Source organism: Poecilia reticulata, linkage group LG3 (assembly GCF_000633615.1).
Source record: "Poecilia reticulata strain Guanapo linkage group LG3, Guppy_female_1.0+MT, whole genome shotgun sequence".
NCBI classification, from domain to species: domain Eukaryota; kingdom Metazoa; phylum Chordata; class Actinopteri; order Cyprinodontiformes; family Poeciliidae; genus Poecilia; species Poecilia reticulata.
In genome coordinates, this window is record NC_024333.1 from 29551176 (window position 1) to 29576714 (window position 25539).

General features: G+C 38.9%; 1 protein-coding gene across 1 annotated transcript in view; it reads right to left on the bottom strand.

Moving 5' to 3' along the window:
- Nucleotides 1-138: 138 nt before the first annotated feature.
- Nucleotides 139-25539, bottom strand: part of LOC103462873 (chromodomain Y like 2) — a 32360-nt gene continuing 6959 nt past the window's right edge. The window contains exons 2-7 of the mRNA XM_008405901.2: nt 13342-13948; nt 7888-8105; nt 1102-1274; nt 811-1021; nt 559-702; nt 139-466 (exon numbers count right to left, since the gene is read on the bottom strand). Coding sequence (XP_008404123.1) covers nt 308-466; nt 559-702; nt 811-1021; nt 1102-1274; nt 7888-8105; nt 13342-13948 — 1512 coding nt within the window. The 3' untranslated portion in view covers nt 139-307. The remainder of the gene's footprint in view (nt 467-558; nt 703-810; nt 1022-1101; nt 1275-7887; nt 8106-13341; nt 13949-25539) is intronic.

The window sequence follows — 25539 nt, forward strand, 5'->3', positions numbered from 1 at the left end:
ATATATGATTTATCTATCATCTGCAGTGAGATTACTCGGCGACAGTCCCTCTGTGATGTTCACCCGGCCCCTACTGCTACATAAAGCACATGGACGTTATTACACAGTGGGTCCAAAAAGAAGCCCTGGTACAAAAAATGATGATGATGGGATTTATTTTGTCTTTAGAGAGACAAGTAGACAAAAGTCCAGAAACTCTTCTCTGATGGAGTGAACCAAAGACCCTCGGTAGCGTTGGAAATCCTCTTCTCGATCATCCCTGCTCGGGCAGTCTCAGACCCGGATTCGTCCTTCAGACTCCGCATGGTCACTTTTCGCTGGTCTTATTGTGCACGTAGCTGAAGAGCGCCTCCAGCCCTTTGGTTGAACACCACAGCTGCTTCAGCATCTGACACTCTTTCTCGTTCACTTCTTCTAGCACGGAGATGAGGATGCTTCTCACCAAGCATTTAGACTCTTCTAAAACCTTTGGGAACAAAAAGAAGAGCAATGCTAATTAGGGTTATGCATCGCAAATAGGTTAGGCTTACAAGTTTCTTTTTTAAGTTTAAGCCTTACCAAAGCATTGCACGATGCCATTTCCTTAACGCGCAGCATCACCTCTTGGTTAAATGTGGTTGGCCAGAAAACYTGTGACACCAGACCTCGACTACATGCTTCTTGTGCTGTGAGTTTCCTTCCACAAAACAGCATCTCATTGGCCTGCAGTTAGAGGAGGGGTGTTTTTTCAGCGCGTCATGCAATCCTTACATTTATCAAAATGAGCTATTCATGTGGTTTATTTAGATAAAAAATAGACTGAAGACCCACCAAAGCTACGCCCAGAATCTGAGGGAAGGTGTAAGASGAGCATCCAGAGGGGGTGAGGTGGAGGGCCGCGCAYGGCGTTTGGAACCACGCTCTCTCGCTAGCCCACACTACGTCACACAGAGGCAGGATGGATGCCCCCAAACCCAAAGCTGGCCCGTTTATTGCCACAACAATCGGCTTCTTGAAGTGGATAAACGCCAACACGAAGTCCCTGAAGGGGTACCGGAGAGATGAGTGCGGATTCTGTCCACAACYAGTGCGTATCATGAAAAGACTGAGGWTCTGTCTTACCGTACAGCTTCTGCGATTCGGCTGCTCTCTTTTCTGCGGTCGGTGGACAGACGCCCTATGAGGTAGGAGGGCTCCAGGCCGCTGCAGAAAACCGTCCCCACAGAGCTGAGGAGTAACAGCTTACTGTCATCAGCAGCAGCATTCCCCAAAGCTCGACAGACTTCCTTCATGATCTGTTGAGACAGGTGGAAAGATGTCAAACTTTGTCAGGCAGTAGTATAATTTGTTCAAGTAGGGAGCAACGTGAAGTGGCAGAAACTTTTGTRGAGGTGTAAACAAACAGAYAAGTGASAAATGTTTGCAATATTGGCAGACAATGGTCTTTACAAGCCGATAGCAGGCTGATCCCATCGTGTGTTGGCTTATTTAAATGAGGACAACAAATGTAGTAGAATTCAAATTTAAAGGGCAGGAAATGTTTGGTGCGAAAATGAAGTGAATTAATTCGTCTTTGTTTATTTAAAGTAAATAATAACTTTAAATGAGATGTGAGCTAGAAGATTTTACAAATTTTGCTCCTTTTAGAAAATATAACWAAAGGATAAAAAAGAAAAGAAAATCTTAAATTGGAACATAAGACTGTGTTACAGACAATTTGACAAAGGACTCCCAAAAGACTGTCAGGACAAAGTTGTCTGGTCCTGGAAATGGTCTACCTGCGTGGAGCCAGGGAGCAGACACTGAAGCTAAGGATTTGCCACAGGTCCAATAAAAGCTACGACAGTCGACCTGTTGATGTTCCACAGCTCTGCTGCAAGTAGGAAAATATTCCTCACCGGTTTACATTACTTCATCTCAGTCGTCACGACACGTCAGCTCTCTGTAGCAACATAAAGATGAAGTAATACATTTCTTGAYTTAAATCWGTGGGCGACCTGAAAGCCTTTACACTCCCATTCAAAAGCATCGACACAAACGGAGCTTTTTCCATTGTGTCACCCAACAACAAACTCAAGTGCAATTCATAAGCATTTRATCTGATAAACCAAAATGATGTCGTACGTCATTTGGAAGTGAAATTATTATTTTACACGGTTTACATTTYTGTACTGAAAAGTATGCATTTGATTTCAGCCCCACTTACTCYGACGCCTTTATATAAAAATCCAGTGCAACCCATTGCCTTTGGAAGGGCTCAGGAAACAAAGCATTGATGTGTCAGGTGAATGACCCAGTCAAAGTGACCTAAATTCAATTGCAAATCTGTAGTGACTTTAAAATCGATGTGTATCAATGATCTTCATCCAATCTGACTACGTTTGAGCTATTCTGCAAAGAGGAACTGGAAATAAGAAGTGAAATAAAGGTGGAGACTAAGTACTACTCTTTATTTTTTGTACGCAAAACTTCAAAAGGTGCTGTGTTCGGATGTATTTGTTTGTGGTCGACAAAATTCAAGAGGCATGAATACTTTTGTAAGACACTGTGTAGACGTTTATGTGATTTGGGCTGCATATTAGAATCTGAATGGAGTTTCTGCTGGGATCTTCCAGTATATATCTTTCATTTACAGTTGAGCCACATTTCCCTTCATCTCAACAGTTGAGTGATGTTTTGCATTTTTTTTTTCTGTAAAAAAAAAAAAAAAAATCTCAGACTGAAAAAGACTTTACTTTTAGCTCTGAATATTCTCCCAGGATGGAGTGTGAGTAAAATATTTACATGCCAAGTTGTTCAGCATCTCATTTGTTTGACAGCCTCGCTGCTAACAGCTGCCGACTTTACCATGTCAACATCGCAACTCATTCGTTTTGTACTGTAGCTTAAACAAACTACATCCCTACTTAACACGAACACATATTCAGATAATAAAAAAAAAAAAAGATTTTTATACAACAAATTTGCAGTTCACAAACGCTAAAATGAAGCACCAGAAATCATTTAAAGTGAGAATAGAAGTGTTTGTATCAACTTGGATGTTTTGGCCTTTGTCTCATGCAGTCAAGACCAGAGTGGGCTGACATTGGTTTCCTAGAAACTGCCTCCCCCACCCACTTCACCATCTAAAGTCAATCGGCATCCTGATAACGCGTTTTAATCAGATTATCACCCTTGACCTATATTAAATATCCAACCTCAAATTGAACTTAATTCTCCATGTCTCATCAAGCGTATAATCTGTCCTGTCCAATTGATCGTGACCTCAGTCTGAGCTTATATTTTCTCTATGTTGCAGGGATGTAAGCCTTTTCACAGACAAAGTAAAGACCTGTCCCTCTTGACAAACACATCGAGAGTATGATGAATGCAGATTGATGGTTTGTAAAACAACTCAGGTTACAGAAGAGGCTTTATGTTCAGCAGTAGCACGAGTGTACAGGAAATTAATCTGATTTGACGTAATGCCTGCTGGTAGTGATGGAAAAAAACAGCTGCTTTTCTCTGTTCCATAACAAATGATGGCATTTTAGCGAGACAAATTAAAACCCAGCTCACAAACACGAAGCAAAGACGAACAGATGCTGGATCAGCTCTGTGTGAAAGACGGAAGAGGGCTGTCGAAGTGACATTCAAGTGCAGCCAGGAGACATCTTGAGGGTGTTTGGAAACAAACAAATATGGCACCGATTCAGAAACTACGAACAACAGCTTCCTGGAAGTGAAAACTCAGGGATATGTACGTCCCAAACAATCGTCTCCGCTGCTTTAGACTTTGCATTTCATCGCCGTCAGTAAAGGAAAGTCTTTTGTATTCACTCTCTTTACTTTCAAAATAACTGATCATGAGGGGATGCTTATGACTCCGACCTGACATTAGGAAGGGTAAAACAACAACAATAACAACAAAACAGGAAAGATTGCTACACTTACAAAAAAAGCGATAATAATAACCAGGAAGTATCTATTAGGTTTCAGAATCTCCCGTCGCCCCCCACCTCCTTGGTGAGCATTTAAGATGGCAATGGGGAACGCAGCAAGCAGCCAAATTGCCAGCAACCAYTGCCAAAGCAACTGAAGAGCTTTTCAAAGTGAATAGATGAAATATCAAAGATTGGAAATACTTCCACTGCCTGAAGGACTTTCATAAAAGACTCTAACCAAGCATTTACCCCTAATGGTGCTGCAGCAGCTTTGAGTTTTGCTCTGTGTGTGTATGTGGCCAGGGACAGGGTATGTTTTATTGAATAGACACAGGTGAACTGGCTTTCAAAACATMTTGTAAAATTGGTGCATATTGTGTAGAAAAGACTACCAGATCTATCGCTTTGAGGTCGTCTTAAAATATTAGTTTACAAGAAAAACAAAATTACAATTACTACTAATAAAGTACTCATGTTGCACCTTTCCAAACAGAAGTCGCAAAGTGCTATGCAAGATTTAAAAATAATTAAGAGGACAAACAAGCGAAAGCAGCAAATTAAACTTGCAATCAAAATGAAATATCAGAAAAACAAAAATTCTTAGAACACATGCAAAACATAGCTTACTGTATATAAGGCATGGGATACCTGCATATAAACTACATTTTTAAAATACATTTTGAAGATAAACATGTGTTTGCATATCGGAGACTCAGGAAAATCAATTCCCTGACCGAAAAACCTCAACCTCAGCTGAATGTGTGGTGTGGCCTGGAGAGTTTTGGCTGAGCTGACCTTTTTAGCCAGGTGGGAGACAGGTTTGGAGATTTGAGATACTCTTCAAAGGAGGTCCCAGAGTAGTTATTGATGGTCCTCTAGCAATGTGGTCTCTTTTTAAAGGTTTTTAAAGTCTGGCTGCAGCCTTTGGAGCCATTTGTAGTGAGTGTAAGCTTTCTYGGCTCAGATAAAGATACACTGAGTCACAACAGTCTAAATTTTGCATGAATCACTATCTCAAGACACAGTACATTATTTGATTAACTTTAACTGACCTTCGTGACACTCAAAAGCTGCATTTACATTTTTTAAAACTCAACTGACATGATAAAGTGATTATTGGAAAAAAATAAATTAAAAGAATAGGTCCGACTTTACAGCTAAGACTTCAGTCCCATCCAGCAGTTGATATTGTATGTAAAATTGAGTTTAGAAGGGAATAAATAGATATGCAGATGCATAAGAGGGAAAATGAATGCTATGACAATATGTTCAAAGAAAACAGGAGGATTCTAAGAGTGGATCCCTGGTGTACTCCAAAGATCATTTTCATTGAGGACCACAGACTTGCCAACAAGCACAGTAACATATCTATCCTGCAAGTAATAGTCAAACCACCTTWAAACCTCACAAGAAATGATTTTAAAAGCAATGATTTCTGCAGCAGCACAGAAAATAGGAATGCTATGACGTATTAGCTTCTGTAACAGGAAAAAGTGCTCGACTTAAGGCCTCGGAAAGATTTTTCTTCCTCTAAAGCAGCGCTTGGGAAAAATGTACCGGGATAAATTTCCAGATTTTCTAAAGTGAACCCATTCAGCAAGCACATCCAGAGATTGTCTTGTCTCTGCAGCTTCAAAGAGCGAGAAGCACAAAAGGACATATCAGAGCTGTTTGATAAGCCCACATCTTATGGGCTTACTGTCACACATAAAAGTACACACACACACACACACACACACACACACGCACACACACACACACACGCACACGCACACACACACACACACACACACATAAACACAGCCTCGCTTAGGCCACTTGAGTGCCTGTGAGGTACAGGCCGCCTTGCCCACAACGCTGCATCAAAGCGAGAACAGTCCTGTGTGAAGGCTCAGAGTAACATGTGAGCAGCAGAAAAACCCGTTTGCTCAGAGTTATCAGGCTGAGGTGGATGACTGTGATCCACCGCATCATCATCTGCCCAACCCTGAGCTCTAGAATAGCGTATTAAAGCAATGCTGAAAATGAAAAGAAAGAGATAAAGGCTCAAGAATAGACTAACTTGTATGTGTAAACTTTTGCCGTAAAACATTTCCCAAAATCAAAAACCCCACGACAACTTAAGAGTTGCTGGCATGTGGCTAGAAAACACGTAACCTAATCAATCCACAGGAAAGGCAGCAGCTTGTTGCCGACTGATTGTGGAAATAAGCATCCAATCTCATATTGGTGGAATCCTGCAGGCAGCCAGTTTACAACGTGTGCAGCAGCTGAGAGGAAAGCCGTTACCTGATATCCTGAATTGCCACTCATCCATTTTTTTATATATTTTTTTACTTTCACCGCCACTAACAATTCAGTTTGTAGAACTGAATGCTGTTTCATTGAGAGAATTTATCCTCAGTGTTCAGAGTGTTGAGAGTCATTTCTTTATTTGACACCAGATCAAGTCRGGGAGAAACCTCTGGAGGCAGGTTGTACTGTTCAAACTGTCGCTCCAGGTTGATTTTGTGAAGGGAGTTTAACTGACGTAGCGTCAGCAGGTGATCGAGGAGACTATGAAAATACAGGCRAACGCAGCTTGGTGCAGATTTTGCATCTTTTATGCCTGTAGGGAGAACACAGCTGGTACACCAGACCTAATCAGAAATGCTTCTAAAAATAGGGAGACCCCGCTACCAGTGGGTGCAATGCATTCAGTCTTTGCCAAAAAAAAAATTTGTTGCTTTTAAAGATGCTCCTGCACTAAGAAAATTTGCAAAAAAAAAACAAAACATATATATCTTTGTAATCAGAGTGGTCCTCTTGGAAATACTTGAATGTATRCGCAGCATTGAACAGATCAGTTGAAACACTGGAAATCTTCTTTAGGGTCTGCACTTCTCTCAAAAGGCAATTGCAAGCTTCTTTCCTCTTTGAATCACCAGCGTAGTCTTTTCACTTGCTCAAGTATCATCTTGCCWCTGTGAAAACAGATGGCTGAACTCTGGATTAAATGGCCTGTAGCCCTCATAGCAAACTTTTCGAAGCTGGCTTTGGCAGGAGGCAGAAGWCATTTTTTCCAGAAGTACGCTAATGGCAGCTTTATGCAGCTGACACCATCACACTGGGCGGATGTCACACAAAACTGCTGTTTCTCGATYTGGCACCTAAAAASCTCAGTTGGAGTGGTTACGGTGCCTTGCAAAAAAATAACTCRCACCGCTTAGATTTGCAGATGCTCCCACCTCAGCTGTGAATCTCTGCAACTACTTGAAAGCCACTATGAGCTTCTTGATTATTGCTCTCGCCTCGTTTCTTGTGGGTGGCCACGTCTTAAGRATTTTAACAGGTTAAATGACTTTCCAACTTTATCCCTGACTTGTCTGGTGTGTTCTTTGGTATTCTCTATGTTGGTTTGTTCATGAATATTCTCTGGCAAAGATCTGAGGTCCGGAGAGAACAACTGAATTCATACTAACTACACACAGGTGGTGTCTGTTCAGGAATGTGATTGAACGGACTAGGTTTGATTTAGGGAGGGCTATCGGAGAAAAGAGGGAGGAATGCAACTGTACTACACTTTTTAGATTTTTATCTGCAAAATAAGTAGTTTTGTGCTATTTCACAGAAATGCACTACTTTGTRTAGGCCTACCCAGTAAATTTTCAGTGAAATACACTGAAGTTTATGGATGCAATCTGACGAAATGTGGAAAAAAATTAAATGGATATAAATCCGGTTTGTAATATATGGCACTGATTAGCTTTTCTACATATTTCTTATTTTTACTGCAATTCTCTGATGCATTATCCTTGAACAGCCTTTTGTAGGAATGGTGCTGCAGAAATAAGCTTACATCACAGCGCAGCGATTATTCCTAAATGCAACCCAGTACTAAATGTGAGGCATTTAAAAGTTGCCTTGAACTTTATTGACCAATACAACACTGAACAATACCCCCAAGAGGGACAAGACAAATGAAAAAGAAAGTTTTTCCTCTCACCTCTGGCGTTAGAGCATTGTTGTCTGTGGTTTGGCTGGAGAGCAGGACATGCGTAAAGCCCTCCTCCTTCCTGACCACAATGTCTCTGAATCGACAGTTGCTCTCGTTCTGTCGCACGTTGTACCTGAGCCGCTTGTCAAACACGTAGCCTTTCTCCTCCGCCAACTTCCTCTTTACTGAGCTGTGCAGATGCATCTTCCCGTTGGCGAGAGGGGAGCCTGACACGGATGAGGGATGACAGAAAAGATCATTTGTATTTCCTTCTCAGGGAGTTTGTATTTGACAACTTATGATTAAACTCCATTTGCTCTTTTTTGCAGCTCAGTGTGACGTCAGCTCTGTTYGTGTGATTTTTGTCAAACACATTCAAATTAGTGGAGAAAAAAAAGCAGTTCACAGAATAATTTTTGTTGTAACAAAAAATAAAAAATAAAAAAATAAAAAAAATCGCTTGCACATCTACGCTGGAGCAGAAATTAGCTTTGTGTTCAGAAAAAATAAAATAAAATAAAATAAAGAATCATTGTTATCTGAACCTGCAGTTTTAAGGACAAAAATTGACCATTTGTTTTTCTACTGAACTTTACTTCACCCTCTGTTGAGTTTATCTCTTAGACAAACAAAGTGAAGGAGCATTGCTTGTGAGTAACTGTCTTTTCATGACATGTATTTTACTTCTGGATCAGCCTCTATATATTTAACTGYGTCTCTCCTAGATGAAGCCACAAAAGGAGCTACTCCTGCTTCAAACTTGTCTTTAACATAGAAACTGTCAGCACCTGCACACTCACAATGATGTATTCCACCAAAGTAATGACACAATGCAATAAACCGTCCCCTGTCGCTTCATGCTTCTTTAGGAAGAGGGATTGCTGCAAAGAGAGTTACCAACCACCAAGTGTGTTTTCTAACCGGGAAAAAAAGATAACACTCCCTAGTGTGTAATATAGTTGGTTGAAATAACCTCAATRAGATGCTTCTTATAGGGACCTACAGTCTCTACCATTAGTCTTAGAAACAGTGTCCCACTCCTCACTATTAGCTGTGAGATTTTTAAGAGATCTTTTGAGTTTACAGCCTGGTTCAAGTCTCCCCATGGCATCTCCATTAGATCAAGATCTGGGGTTCAACTCCACACAGTTCTCTGCCTTTTTATATTCCCAGCCAACCCTTGGTGGAATACTGGTATATTTTGGGCTATCACATGCACCTGATGTGATAAAATTGTGTGTAATTTCAATTACTCTAAGTGGGAATACATGTGGAGCAGATGTAATATATTGAGTTTCTTTTAAATTTCATTAATATTTTGAATTTTCTTTGCTTATGTAAATTAATTTTTTTTATTGTTGTTGAAATAGATATTAAATGTTCATAAGTCCAAATATGTTAGACGGATACACATGTGTTGCATGGTGTCCTATATTTTAATGTAAATGTTGAACAGAATCATCCAATTTCATATGTTATTTCTTATCCATTCAGCTCCATTATGATTCTCTTTAATTTTCTTTTTCATAACATAGATCTCATTGTGTCTCAAATACACAACATCTGGGGGATTCGGCTTCAGCCTAACATTATGCAAGAACTTGGGAGGAAACTGTGTCACTTCTGAATGAACTTCATAGCACGTCTGCATCATCTGAAGGCTTTTTCTCAGTTYATTCTCTGAGGTTTCATGGAGGGCTTCAGTGAATTCCAGCCTGATTTCATTAATATTTAAGAGTTGCAACCTTGATTTGTAGCGCAGTCACACTGAGCAAAGGTTTTCCGTCAAAAGCACAACCTCAGCTTATGACATAAAAAAACCAAAAACAAAACAAAGAACAAGTTTAGCAAGGAATACATGTCTTATCCAAGAACATCTTGACATGATGTGGGAGTACACAATAGCACAAGAGCAAAAAGTCACTCAGAAAAAAAAAACCCACCACTTCCTTCACAACAACCCATGAGGTGAGGCCTTTTCACTGCACTGCCAATTCATCCAACATTCAGAAGGATGGCTTTAAAAAGCATGTTTTTGACAGACCTGTTTTTTATATAAGAAATAATGATTTGATTTCACCTCTGAAGTCCTTTAAGAATATTTTTAAAATTGACAGCACTGTTAAGGAAATGGTTGTGTTCAGCTGGCGGTGAACTGGTCCCTCAATAGTTTGTGGCAAAAGTAGTGTGCTTCCAGAAGAGTCTTTAATTGGTGAATAATGTACTTTAGTGGATTTAAGTTTTGAACCAAAACCAATGAAATTTTATTGCCCACGAGAATTTATTTTGAAGCTGCAAAGTTTTTGAGAACTTATGAGATTATTGACAAAGACTGGGTGAGAATAGTCCTTATAAAAACAATAAGGAAAATATTGGACATTCTCCATAAACATGCTCTTTTTAACACCTCACTTGTCTAATATCTAAATGTCCAGCTTCCATTTAGATATTCATAGAGAAATAGATATGTTAATGTCTATTCTGATTTCTGATAATAAACATTTGTTGTGATTTTAAAGATTTGGAACGTTTGTGTCAAGTATTGGTAACCAAATATATACAGCGTGGCACTGTTTACATACTGCAGAGGATTAATGAGCGGAGCTGAGGTTGTTGAATGAGATGAGTGAAGTATTCTTCTGAGGATTAGGAGATTAGGATGTATAGTGGCTGTCAGAGTGACAGATTGCTATAAGACAACATAATAATGTGAACCTGCTGTTAGCATAAATAGAATGCTAAATGGATAAACACCTGACAGTTAAAATATTTATCTTTGTAAAGCATGTTTAAGTTCACATTGTGGTGAGTAACGATATGGAAACTATTTGATCTTAAAGGAGACCTCTTAAGCTTCCTTGAAGAGAAAATTTATTTAGCTGACAGTTATATCAATGCTATGATTCCATGATTAAAAGGGAAAATAAGCTAGATGGTAAATGCCTGAACTGATGTCTTTTCCTATATACATTTTGGTTAGCGATGGGCCTGGAGGGGAAATCTCACTAATTGGGAAATTAACTACCTTAGTCATTTTTTCCCCAAAAATCCAATCTCTAGGTTTTTACTTTATTTCTTTGTTTTCAAAGTTAAAGCACCAAGAAATAGAAAGATAACAAATTGTCCAGACTCTCCTTTACACATCAATACAAATAATAATAAAAAAGGAAGAATCCTTGTTGATACAGATTTTTTGCCAAATCAAAAAACAGACTTGTTCAGAACAGCAGTAATGATTAACTACCATGGATCAGACCCTGGACTGTGACCCAATTCAAAAGGTGTTATCACCTCTCATTGGGAGCTTTAACAAGCCCCAGTGTGTAAAACCACAACTCTCTACATTATAAATATGAGGCTGCTAAAGTATTCAGCACTAAGCTCTATCATACAGTACATCGATTATCATGGCATAGGAAAACTCTGTCATAGAGAAAAAGCGTTTTAGAAATGTCAGCTTTAAATTGCAATAATTGGAGGAAAATATGTGATACTTAAAGGATTTTTTAAAATGATAACCTACTTCTGTCTTATTTTCAGCTTCTTTATCGATCAGGCTACTCAGAGCATTTAAGTCTATGTGGACGTTCATGCCATGTAGTTGGATTCAAACAGAGGGGATGAGATTAATAACTTGGGTACATATAAATGTTAAAGTTTTCTTCATTTTAGATTTATGAAAAGTATCGACTTGGTCAACTTTTAAGCAGCAGAGCTAAACACAGTTCTGGAAAGCCTTTAATTGAGACTTGATGGCATGAAAATGCTTAGAGGGAAATTCTTCCAAGGGTTAAAATATGTGTTTTTGTCCTGACAGCTAGAAACAAAATAATAAAAATGACGTTAATTCAAGAAACCCAAGAAATAACGTCTCATATCCCCCAAATTAAATTAGCTGGCAATGTTTTACCATGCTTCTGGACCATTCAGAGAAAGCAGTCTGTGCTCTGTACTTTTTGTGAAAAAATACTCACCAATACAGTTAAAGGGATAAAGAACTACAGAACAGCAGCAGAGCTTCATTCAAATCATAAAGCTTATAGTAGAAAGGCATGTCATACAGTTTCGACTCTCCTGGAGCCTGCTATGGGTTTCTTTCTGGACTTATTTGTATTTGAACTCTGTCCACATTCTTACACTCTTACCAGCTTTCCCTCTCCCCACAGTATCAAACTTATGTCTGATGCTGTTGTTTTACTGTTGGGATGGTGTATTTAGGCTGATATGGAGAGTTACTTTTCTTTTCCGTTTTGCATGTGGACCATAATGTCCAAATTTTGGTGTCCTTTCACAAGACCACCTTCTTCCATTTGTGTTCTCCACATAGTTTGTGGCAAACTCCAAGTTGGACTTTTTAGGTTTTCTTTCAACACTGGCTTTCTTCTTGCCACTATTCCTTAAAGGCCAGATTTGTGAGCTGCATTGTTGTCCTGTTGACAGGTTCTCCCACCTAAGCTGTGAATTTCTGCAGCTCCACCATGATCACCGTGGGGATTTTAACCCTTAGTATACTACCAACAAGAATCAGTGCCCACATATCCTTTCTCATAATTTTCTGAATGTATCCTGGTGAATATATATCCCGTTTCTGTGCACCAGTTCTTTCCCAGGGAATTTTAAAAGCCTGTGAACCTAACTACAGCCATATCTTTGAATGTAATTGGTGGAGTGAGCTATCTGTCAAAATATTACATCCACCTGTGTGTTTTGTACATCATTAATGACAAGAGTATGATGAACTGTGACATAAAGCGAAAAACCAACAGCTGCAAAAATGGATGCTTAATATTTTCGCCACAATCTTTCCTAGGTGTAATTTGTCAAAGTACAGAGCTTAACCATTTTATTTTCCTGGAAAAGGTTAAGTTCAGTAAAAAACTAACACTTTTAATTTATGTTTTATGTTAGACTATGTAAAACTGTGTGAAAAAAGAATGACATATTTCAAAAGCACAATTTTACTAAAAGTGATTTAGGACAGTTTTTTACTTGGCTAATATTTACTGAATCCATTTTTAGCATTAATTTCCATATATAAAACAGTAAGCGGCTGAAACTAATGTGAACATTTAAGGATCTACAATTGAGCGATAACTTTATATAAATGCTTTCCATCTCCATTCTTCAACAGCGGGCTTCTCTGCACATCTTAAACGTTTCCTGCTACAACACATCTAATTCACATGACACGGCATGTTGTCAAGCTCCAGAGAGACCTGGAAGTGAACCATTAACTTCCTTCAGGAGCCTTGAACAAGGGAAACATCTATAACATGCAGGACACTAGCCACTGACAATGACATCTCTACTTTATAGGCAAACAGTTTTTCTTTTTGTTTGCATTAACCACCAGCAGGGCAGTGTTGTGTTTGTGTTGGGGACTCTTTTGTGAAACCTGTCACACATCAACTTTCTTTTTTAATATCTGGGCATACCTTATAATTTGCTCAGTTAACATCTTACCTAGTTCAGTAGTGAACTGTGATCCAGTGGTATCTTTTTGTCCTAGTTCTGTTTCCCCCCTATCTGAAGGCAGTCTATGTGACCTCGGTGCTGTGCTATACACAAGAGGCTCCATCTCTCCGTTCTGAAGTCCATTATGAGGAACCCTCAACAGGGCAACACAGTGAGGCCCACTTGATGGATGAGCCTTGTATGTCATGGCTTTGCTCATTCTCTCCCCCAAAGGAGGTTTCCCAGCTCCAGCGCCTACTTTCTTCTGTTTATGAGAGAGTCCCGACCCTCCACTTCCAATTCCTAAAACGGGTCCAACTCTCATCCCCACGGCTGGTCCGCTAGTCCTTTTCTTCTTACGGGCTTCAGACCGCGCCCGGGAGTTTTCTGTAGCTGAGTGCTGGCTGGCTGTGAGCGGCTCCCCGTGGTTTTTTGGGACCTTGGGTCGTTTGTGTGAATGCCATCTTGAGCTGTTGAACTGGTCGATGAATTCTTCGCAGTGCAGCAGGTGATGCTCCGGTTCCCAAGTGTCCTCCTTACGCCCGTAACCTTTCCATCTGATCAGGTACTCCCACTTGCCCTTCTTGTTTCGCCTCTTGTCCACAATCCGCTCCACCTGAGGGGAGCACAGATAAAGCACATTAGGGTTGGATACAAGAAAAGGTTGGCYAAAATATTTCATCAACCATTCAAGATGGCTCATGTGTGCATGAAAACTACATTTCCCATCACATGGTGCTAATATTAGGCTGGCAACAACAGCAACTTCTTTGGAGAACAGCAAAGGGTTATCAAAGTATTTAATATTTCAATATGACTGATGCAAAAAAACGAATTCTTTGTGTGGATTATGACACAAATGAGTATATTGAAAATAAGCTATTTTCATCTCGCCAAGATGAAAATAGCTTGGGGAGCACTGCAGAGACAGACAATCTGCCCCTCCACTTCCTTGCAGAGGGGGACAGAACTATCATTAGAACCAACGGTGAGCTGCTTCTGGAAGTTTAAAAATTCTGGTAGCATAGCTACCTCTTTAGTCATAAAGGCAAAAGCAAAAGCAAAAGCATTATTCTGAGGAACTTTGCTGATTAGGCTGACAAACAAGAAAGGCCAAACGGTGCTGGTAATCCTTGATGCTAGCYAATGTGTAGCAATTACCCAAACAGACAATAAATACATAGACAACACATATAAATAATGTGAACATTCTGCACCAGGCCAACCCTAGGGGCTAATCACAGCAAGTCTATGTTCCTCTGTGTAAGGCATGTCCTGGTATAAACATGTCTATTTTATGGTGTAATGAAAAGAGTTATTGGGTATGGTGACAGATGCTGATAAATGAAGAGTCAGATCGATGAACCACTGAATCTGCGACACTCACTTTGTCATAAGGTCTGCCTAAACTTGGTCTAACCCAGCTAATATACAGAGAACCCAGGCACACTGATGAACTGAGTGGTTAATTAAAAACACAAAGAGAACTACATCAGGATACTTTTTTACGAATTGACCGTTAAACACATATCTCCTTTATCCTCATTGAAGCTTGGATTAGAGACTTCCTCACCAGCTACCCACGAGCTGGTAAAGCAAGCCCACTTTGCTTCCTCACCTTGATGCTTGACACATCCGAGAGAGTTAAATTCCAAGATGACACTAGAGTGGTGCGACTTATTACTGGAGGGGATGACTCAGCACACATGAAGGAGGTTCAGGAACTGGCACAGCAGCACTCTATACCTGCTGCTCAACACCAGCAAAGCCAAATAGATATAGGTAGACTTTAGGAGACAAAGGCAGGATGTTGTATGACTCCATATGAACAGAAACTGTGAGGAGAGAGCGTCATCTTTCAGGTTCCTGGAGGACATATGTCACAGAGACACTGTCTGGGGGAACCAAGGCGATGGCAGTGATTTACTGTAGGTAGCACATCAGGGTGCAGCAATGAAACAGTTAAACATGCTGAGCTTTTACCAGTCCACCACTGAAGACTGCGATGACATCTGTGTAGCTATGCGAAGCTGGCTGCTTGGCTATGAAGAGGAAAGCAATACGAAGAATAATAAAAACAGCTCTGAGCATCATCTGTTGCACCTTTCCATCCTTAGAAGACAAAAACTCTGAATGTAAGAATGTAAAGTCACCTTCTGGTTTTACTGACTCCATTATAACATCATTCCCTGCAAAAGTTGGTACAAGCATATCAAATCTGAATCAAGCAGACTTAAAAAAACTGTTTTTATCAAAGTTGCTATGTTGTTAACATATTTTATCCCCACCACACCCACCAGGAAGGGGGGAAGTAGCCCTCCATTTAATCACGTTACATTACACAGGGCATGTTCTGGGATCTGATCTTTGCACCTTTTTTTTTTTTTTTTTGCTTACAAACAGCTTAAATATCAGTAATACCCTCTTAAAATTACAAATCTACTAAAACCCTTCAAACACAGACAAATGTTCTGCTGTACTCCATTATGAGTCTAACCGGGAAGTGACAAAATGTTGAGGTACATTTTGCAACATCTGCCAATTTCAAGATAAGAGCTAGCCCTCTGACAAGGAAAGATAAGTGAGCACACTGGAGCCCAGAAAAGCTGTGAGGCGCTATCATTTCTCTAATATCAGACCACAAGTAACAGAGCATTTTACAGCAGAATCTCACCAGAAAAGACCTCAGAGAACTATATGAAACACAAACATCAGCACTTTGAAATGAAGAGCAGTGGAAAGAATCCAGAACGAACCACGGCATGAGTTAGAAAAGCATACAAATGAGGGCTGAGAGACTTTATTGGACGTTTTTCAAGAATATCAATTAAAAAATTATTTTCAACATACTTTTTGGTTAAATTATGACAGCTCTGGGCCGACCCATAAATGTGCATCGACCCACAGGGCCAGAGAAGGACAAGCGGAGATCCTCTGATTTTCTCTCATTATGGGCCTGCTGGAAGCAACGATCACTGCAGCAGAACGCTTTATGACAGTCTAAGCTGTAGCTGAAGAAGCTCCACTGCTACATCCTCTTCAGCTGGAATTTCTATTTACCCATTTTCTCATCTGCTTGTGTTTAATACGTTTTTATCACGTATTACACGTGTTTTTGTTTGCTTTATCTTTACCTCGTGTATAAGGATATTTATTGGGCATGGTAAGGACACTTTATGTTTCCTACATTGTTAAATAAAACAAAAAGTGTCTCCCCCCTTTCCTGATTGGACATGAAGGGGGGACCTGTAAAAATTCAATGTTAAAAACAGATGAAAATTTGGGTGCACCTTAAAAATGCGTTAGGCACATTAGTGCCACCAGAGCAAAAAGTTATTCAAGAGACCTAGCTAATCAAATCTTTGCAGCCTTTCACTGCAGCAAGACAACTCAGAAAAAAGCTACCAGCAGTCTTCTGAAAAAACTGTTAAAGAAAAACCAAATACAAACTGATACAGAACCAGAGCCGACTGGATTTTCTAGAGAATGTGAATGAGTGGAGGTGACACATATTGGACCCCATCTCTTCTACTCCATTGGCAGACATTTAGATCAGCTATTGTGCTGTAAAGTGTGCAGCTTGCTGATTCCTCTGCTCAGAACTGATAAGACCAACATGTGCTTGCCAAAATCCTAACAGACGCAACCTTCAGAGATGACATGTTAATTATGTTACTGTAAGAGTATGGTCATTTTATGGTTGATTCTACATTTATGGAATGTTTAAAATGCTTTGTTTGAAGCAATTTATCTCATGCCCCAAATTACACCTACCAAATTTTCCAGGTGGAAATCAATACCATGTAGCCCCATGTAATCTGAAGAGGGCTTAATAGTTGAAAAACACTAAAAAAAGAGTGATGTCTGTCCAAACCCATCACACCCATCCTCAGGGAACTGTAGTTACAGCAGTAACTAGGTCAGTATTTACTGATTTCTTTTTTTTTTTTTTTGCGGAATCATGAAGAAAACGAATGGAGAATCACTACAGACACCTATTTTTTCACTTGATGTTTCACCAGACATCTGAGATAGATGGATACGCTGCTGTGACAGCTCATCATAGCTTGACTGACTTTCTCTCTACCCCCTCCAATGGGTTCACGCTGCTCTGATAGTCCCTACAAGGAGCTTTTCCTGAGAATCGCAAAGGTAAATGATGCTGAAAACTTAGTTCACAACTAGAAGGTTGCTTATATATTCAATAAAAAAATATTTCAAATGGTCAGTTTTAGTATGGTTACCCTCATGCAATTAGAAGCAGGCTAAAACATCGACGAATGAGAGATTTTTTAAATGATGTTAAAAAATGCCAATATTCTTAGCAATTATCTAATTAATTTCCAGTGTTTACCAGGCTGGTCATTGTTACTTGTTTGTCACCATATCAGATTTTTATATTCTTTAATTTAGACTTGAAAGAAATTCTGTGTGGCTGTCCAATAATTAAATTTTCTTTCTCAAGCCAAATAATCTTTTCATCCTTCTCTTGGGAAAAATATTCTGAGCTAATTTCTGTCATGATCAAAGCTTCTCCTTTCTCTGGAGTTAGGACCAAGATCCCCATAATCTAATAGATGTGATATTTAGAGTGATAAGCAATTACTGCTTAAAGAGGTGCTACATATTTTCAACCATTTATTTTCTGCTTTAAGCAAGGAATCGCTAGAGATCTCACACATCTTTATCTGGCATCCTTTCAAATTCACTGTGTAAATTGGAGTCATTTCTGAGATATTCTTCGAAGCTTTAAGAAATCCTTTAGCTTAGATCTGATGCACAAGAAAAATCATAACAGCATGAGAAACCACACCAAGAACTGCTAGAGCTCTTGTGGTTAGCACTGTCACCCAACAAGCAAGAAAATTACAGATTTAAATTCCTGTGTGCTCATCTTGTACATGTGGGGCTTTTTTAAGGTACTCCAGCTTCATCTCACAGTTAAAAAGCATTTTTCTAGGATAGTTAGTGGTCCTAAATGTACCACAGAGCTTACATGGGTCTTTGTTTCATCTGTCACTGCCTTTGTTTTGTCACTTATCTGGAGAATAAAACTCTTTGAACCCTAAGAGGGCTCACATGCCCTCCAACCTCCCAGGGACCTTCATGAAAAGGCCCCCACTCAACCCTGCCAGGATAAGCGGGTTTAGATAATGGGTTCATGAATGAACTATTTGGTTGATCTAACAAACTAGCAGAATGCTTGTCAGCTGTTAGCTAACACGTTAACAGACTACAAACGGTTCTAGTTTGGGAAAGCTCAGCAAAAGCTCACGTCTGCTGACCGATGTGATGCCACCTTAGTGCATACATGTCTCCTGCCTCTGTTTTTAAAGGTGTGTCATACAAGATTAAAACAAAAAGTATCACAGAGAGCAAAACAGCATCTTCATTAAAGTTTGTATGTGTGTATATTATTGTATTTTAGCTCTAACGTAACTGCACACCGGTGCACAAATCAAGCTCCACAGACATATGGATGAACAGATTTGGGAAATTGAGTGGCTTGCACAAAGCCCTGACTTAAACTTGATTGAGTACCTTTGGAATGAATTAAAACAGGGCTGGTGAGCCAAGTCATTTTGTCCAACGTCAATGCAGGCAGCTGGACGTTTCTAGAAAGCAGTTTCTTTTTAAATGATTGTTTATGGTTCCAGTGCAAAATGTAGGATGGAATCTTGATATATTCCTTGATGTTTTAATCAAATAGCCGTTTTCCTTCAAAAATAAAATAAAATAAAAATAAAACAACATCTCAACTGTATTCATGTCAAACAGGTGGATGTCCCACAGGCACAGTGCTCATTGTGTTTATTCTTTGCGTTTCATTAATATTTCATCATCTATTGCTTGTTATATAGGGACTGGATGCTGGGTATGCTATGGCTGGTTGATCTAACAAACTAGCAGAATGCTTAAATATTTTTAATGAGTTAACTTGTTTACAGATACAATTTTTCAAGATACGAGTAGTAATTGTAGTAATTGTCCAACCAAATGTGATTTATATTTTGAGGTTTCATTGTATTCAGAAAGTGATGCTAAAATTCATATGTACAGATTAGTATTGGGTAAATGTACCAACAGAACCAAAAAGGCAGTGAAAAATCCTAATCTGGTCGTTTATCATGAATGTATAAATTTGAAAGTTTAAAACATATTCTAAGCCTGGATTTACACTGCATGCGTCTCTGTTCTGCTGCACACTTTGCTGATGAGGTGATCATGAACGGATCTGCTGTAATTTACACTATGTGAGACTCGGCTCCCCTGCGAACCTCAGAAGTCCTCCAGGAAGCATGTGTGGGAAACGAGAGATTGTATGATAAAGCCAGTGATAAAAAGGATGAGTGTCATCATAAAATACTGCAGTTCTCAACTTTCAAAGTGACAACTTCATGTGTTCTGACACTTCTACACTGAATTGAGCAAGAGAACTTGACTTAATAGGTTTCAGAATTATATACTTTTGCGTGTATGCATAGCCATAGATAATAGATGTTGACAGTATAAATGTACCCATATTTTTGTTAATGTGGCTAGTATTTTGAGAAAACGTAGTCTATCTTGGTGAATTATTTTGAAAATACGGATTCTGTACTTGTGCATTCTCCTGTTGGAGTGGTGTGATTTTTGAAGATCGACTCCGGACTTGTTCTGGTGTCTGGCAAAAATAAGATCTATTCTAATTTAGACAGATGGTGATGTGGAGGTGTTGCGCATGGCAGTTATGCAGAGACAGTGTAAAGTTCTCATTGACTATGACTGGTGTGTATTAATGTGGAGTCCTTTATGTGGTGGAGCGGAGATAAAATAACTGCCATGGTGCACCAGAGTGTCCAGTGGACATTGGAGACATCTTTTATTGCTTTTTCTCTGTTAAATATAGTCGATGAACTATCACATTTCCTTAGTCCGCCATATTGTTTACTCTGAAGTCACGTTTGGTCTCAAAAGGTTTTGCGAGATTTTCCGACTGTCATCTAAGTGTTGGTGAGTGAAATCGATTTGTGTGTAGTGTGCTGCTTCTGCTGTGTAGCTGTACACCACAAACTTTAGGACCAAACATGTTAGCGTCATGTGCGGTTTATTTGGTTTTGAATGGAATTACTGAAAACAATGATACTGTGAAAACTGTAGATTTTTTTTAAACCATGGTATACCTTGAGACTGGTATCCAAACTCAAGGTACACCATGAGATATATAAATGCATATATATAACTGTTTGGCACAACTTTTCCTGAACACTGTTCCAGATTATAGAATTCACTGTACCTGTCTTCATGTTAAACCTGCTAAAACGTGTCAGACTGTCTCTGGATATATCTCAGCATATTCTGCATTTTGATTCCTGACTGATGTGGCAAACACTGGCTTCTCTTATGCTCTTTTGTGAGACTTAGTATTTAGCACTTGGGGAAGGTTTTGGATTACAGATCTCATTCTCTATTCATTCTCTTGAATAAATGCATAGTATTTCCATCCCAAATTTGTAATGTTCAGATGAATTGATTTTCTGAAATCTCTGCATTATTTCCTACATCAACTTGGATGATAAAACGAAAAGTACAATTTCCATTCCTGTGGTGACAGTTTTCAGTCTATTCTTTTATTCAAATGTGACATGCATGTAGTAATACTTTATGCTTTCAGATGCTTTGTGCACAGTAAAAGCAGTAAAAAGCTTTGTTGACAAAATATGGAAAAACCAAGAACTTCAGTAGAAAAGATCCAATGTCACACAGAAGCCTAACAGAGTAATGTTCATAAACAAAGTGTGCCACACTTTGGAAGAACAGTTTAGAAAAAGTTCAAATAGAATCTATTTGTGAAATATGGCTGGAATTATTGATGTTATCATATCTCACCTGCACAAATTTCACCCCAAATCAAGAGGTTACAAAAAGTCCATTATAGATGCATGGGGTTCATAACATACATAGCTGACATATTTTTTGTGGGTGTGGTTACATGTGTAGCTGAACACATTTCTGACCACAATCATTACACTACCCTACTGAACAAGCACTAAAATTTGTGAGAAAAGGAAGTAGCTTCTCCCTACATGCAAAATTATTGTAAACAACGTAAACATCAAGCAACTGTCATTACGGCCAACTTCAGTGTTGCATTAGACTTACGTGAAGAAAACGTATTCACTGCTACTGTTCTGTGTATCCAATTGCCTAGTACTTGACGTCATGCATTTTGATATCTACAGTAATTATAATCAATTATTGTGAAAAAATATTAAGCATACTGTGCGAGTTGAAAACCGGAATAAGTGTGCATCTAATCAACAATTAAAACAAGAAAAGACAGGAGTTGTGCTAAAACAACATTAAAAGTCAAACAATGTATTTTTTCTTCACCACAGCTTATTAAAGTTAAGCAAGACCGGTAGCAGGTTGACCTGACGTACTAATCAAAGGCAATATAAGTCAGCCACATGAGCATATTGTCAATGAGAAATATTGATGATTCTTTTACGAAAAGTTAAGAGTTTGTAACAGACATGTAATCCTCAAGAGCAGCATTACAGTTTTGACTACCGTATTTTCCGCACTATAAGGCGCACCTTCAATGAATGGCCTATTTTAAAACTTTTTTCATATATAAGGCATTATAAGGCACATAGAATAGACGCTTCAGTTTGGGTTGCCAGTTTGTTCCGTACTCTATTATTACACATCCACATTGTAAACAAGTGGTCCCCAGTACTTTATATAGTAGGCTGCCCCAGTCATTGTTTCACTCACGGTGTTGCGATATTGTGCCCAACTGCTTTCTGGGTAACACAGACCAACCAACACGCTGCCACCGCAGTCTCTGTCTCTCTTCCCCCGCCCCTCCCCCTTGGCTTTAAATGTATTATCAAACTTTATTAACAAAACAGCATTCTGACAACTCTCCCAGCATGCACCGCGCACTTCTTCTTCTACGGGGGAAAATGAAGTCGGCGGCTGCTTACCGTAGTTGCTAGACCTGTTGTGGCTCAATATTGGTCCACATATAAGGTGCACCGGATTATAAGGCGCACTGTCGGCTTTTGAGGAAATTGAAGGTTTTTAGGTGCGCCTTATAGTGTGGAAAATACGGTAGTTTATTGTATCATACTTTCCATAACGGCCCCTCAGTTAAACTACAAATCCATTTGGACAGCATGAGGTCAAGCCATGCAATCCCAGTGTTTGCCCTTTGAAGCATTTCAAGCTGAAACCTGGATGAACATTTAAACTACCAAGTGAAAAGCCAGAAACAAAGAGAATCTGAAAATACAGAAGCAGATCTGCTTTTGTTTATTTAAAACCTCAGCCTACTTAGTACTGATTGCACAAATTGATTTGCTGACAGGGAATCTCAGAAATTGAAGTTTGAACTTGCCAGTAATCTGTTTAATACAGACGAGAAACAATTCAATCAAACTCTAACACATTTTAATGTTTCATCAGTGACAAGGTGTCCAAGCAGCACAAAGACTGGTGATTCATGCTTGCCATTACCCAACTGTGAGTTGTTTGAACTTCGTTCAGTAGTGAAATATTCCATGACTCAAAGCCTGATCTCAAAATATTATTTAATTTACAACCAAGAAAAAATATTAGGTATACGACTGGTCTTTTATTTTAGGTAGTTATAATCAATTTGTTCTGCTTTCTAATAAAATTTGGAAAAGTTTGTTAATGTTTCTTATGAATATTATTACAAAAATATTGGAAAACGTGTCAAATTAAAGTCCTTTATAAGCCTGCGGGGTCTGCTGTCGAGAAACGTCCTGACAGCATGACGGTACCACCACTATGCGTCACAGTGGGGATGGTGTGTTTGTGGTGATGTGCAGTGTTTGGTGTCCACCAAACTTAAGTGTCTTATCTGATGTGTCAAAAAGCTCCATGTTGGCCCCATCAGACCAATAAGATTTCTTGCACTTGACCATGGAGTTACTAATTACTTTCAGATGTCACCCAGCTAGCAAATACAATTTGCCTGTGTGTAATTTAATCTTAGTATAATCTTAGTTTTGTGAAGAGATTTACTTCCCATGCACAGGTAGGATAGTTGAGAGGAGTTGACATGAAAACTATTTGCATGCACGGAGCAAATGTCTCAATGGGAAGAGATGCAAAAAGAAAACCTGCAATAACACAAAAATTCAATCTGGCGGTTGGCCCCAGCAAATATGTGGAAGTGGGGACATTGGTCAGATGAAATAAAAACTAACCTTTTTGACCTATATATAAAACACTTTATGTGGTGGGAATAGAAGACACATAATCACCAGAACAAAAATATGGAGGCAGCATCATGCTGTGTGGATGCTTCTTTACAACAAGTAAGTGTCAAGTGGTCAGATCTGAAGGGAAGATTGAGAATGTGTGTAAAATTTCTTCAAATGCTGGCAAAGCTGGTAGACAGACCTGAAAATCTTGCGGCTGCATCTGTTTCCACTAAACACAGAGTCAGGGGAGCTGACCACAAATGCACACTGCACTTTGAAATGCTTATTTGTGGAAAAAAAAAAAAAATATATATATATGGATCCCTTTTGCAAAAACAAAAGCAAACGTAAAAGACAATTGCAGTCACTAGGCTCTTACTGTTTATGTGTAAACAGTAAGAGAAAGAAAACACACAATTCTAATGTTTCCACAATACACTACTATGAGGCTTCCTGCATATGAAGCTTTCTGCATATTTCGCATCTGTAGAAAAATGGTCCCTTGTAACTCGTTAGTGCAATATTTGGCCATACTGGAGATAGAAAAGGTCAAAATCTACAAATGATAATTTATTCTTCACACTGAGAAAAACACCCATATTCCCTGCTGCAAAGACATAGTGCAAACGATTAGCAGAAAGCACCATGGGAGTCACCTGTTGCATTACTCATTTTGGCCAATAAGCAAACAAACTGAAAAGCTACTTGAAATCCTTATTAGCAAAAAAAATGCTAAATGTAGACGTTCTAATAATTCTTAGCCATTCTTGATGGAGTTGGTCATAAAATGATGAAAACAATTCATTGAAGAATCTTCTACCACTGGGTAGAGCTCCACGTAAAAAACACAATGAGCACTAAGGACAAATTTTAAAAGCTTCCTCTGGTTTATTTTGATTTGATTTATTTTTTTAATTTCCAGTCAGTGCATGTCAGGATGTTGGTCATATCTACCTGGGTAAGTTGGAAGTCATTACTCTGGTTTGGATCAACACCACCAGTAGCATATGGGCTTCAGCAGGATCGCTAAAATAAAATCTTTTTATAATTATTACATAAATTCCTAAAATTGTTTAACAAAATACAACAGTTTGAATCAGTTAAGAACTTATTACATGGAATTAAGGAGAGCTTTGTTAGGATTTTATTGTACTTCTGATGCTTGTTTTTAAACGTCGTGCAATTTAATTGTGATTTATGCTGAACAGTGCTTTGTGACTTTTGTCAGTGAAAATAGCTTAATAAATAAACTTTATGTACTTACTACTTACTTTGCTGTGGTCCATTATTCAAAATATAGTTTTATTTTTTTCTTGTTAAAATCTGATTTACACCACCCACCAAAGGAGAGAAATTGTCGAGATGACACAAAGCTTTTTTATTAGCTTAAGATTTTGGCTTTGTGAGCCACAGAACTCAACAAATGAGATGACTAATGCTGTGATTAATGGTGCGTTTTCTCCAGATCAAGTAGGAATAAAGTTATGCCTACTTGATCACTCTGTAATTTTGATTTCTATTCTGAATACAAGCAAATGTTTAAGTATGGAAATGAGTCTGCAGTGTGCTTATAGACCTTATGGAGCTGCTCCACCTGTCTTAACCCCAATATGCTCCTCAAAAGCAGAAACTAGTTCTTTTACTTGAGATGGCAAGAACCAGAGCAAAGTTATTTCCTGCCACAGCATTTCATACCTCACAAGAACTGAAGTTTTTAGGGTTCCCCCAACTATGGCATTTGTATATACTAGTTTTCAGATACCATGCAAGAAAAAGGTTCTGTTTAAAAGATGTGTGAAAAAAGCTACAAGAACTCCTAGGTCTGGGTGCAATAAGAGATTGTCATTTTGTTCATGCATCCATGAGAGAAAGAACTACTTTCTTTCTGTTCTTGCAGGGGAGGACTGCTCTGTGGGGTGGAAACTTGTCCGAGGATTGAGCTCCAAGGTGGAGCCTCAGGTAAATAGGTGGCACATTGTATAAATAG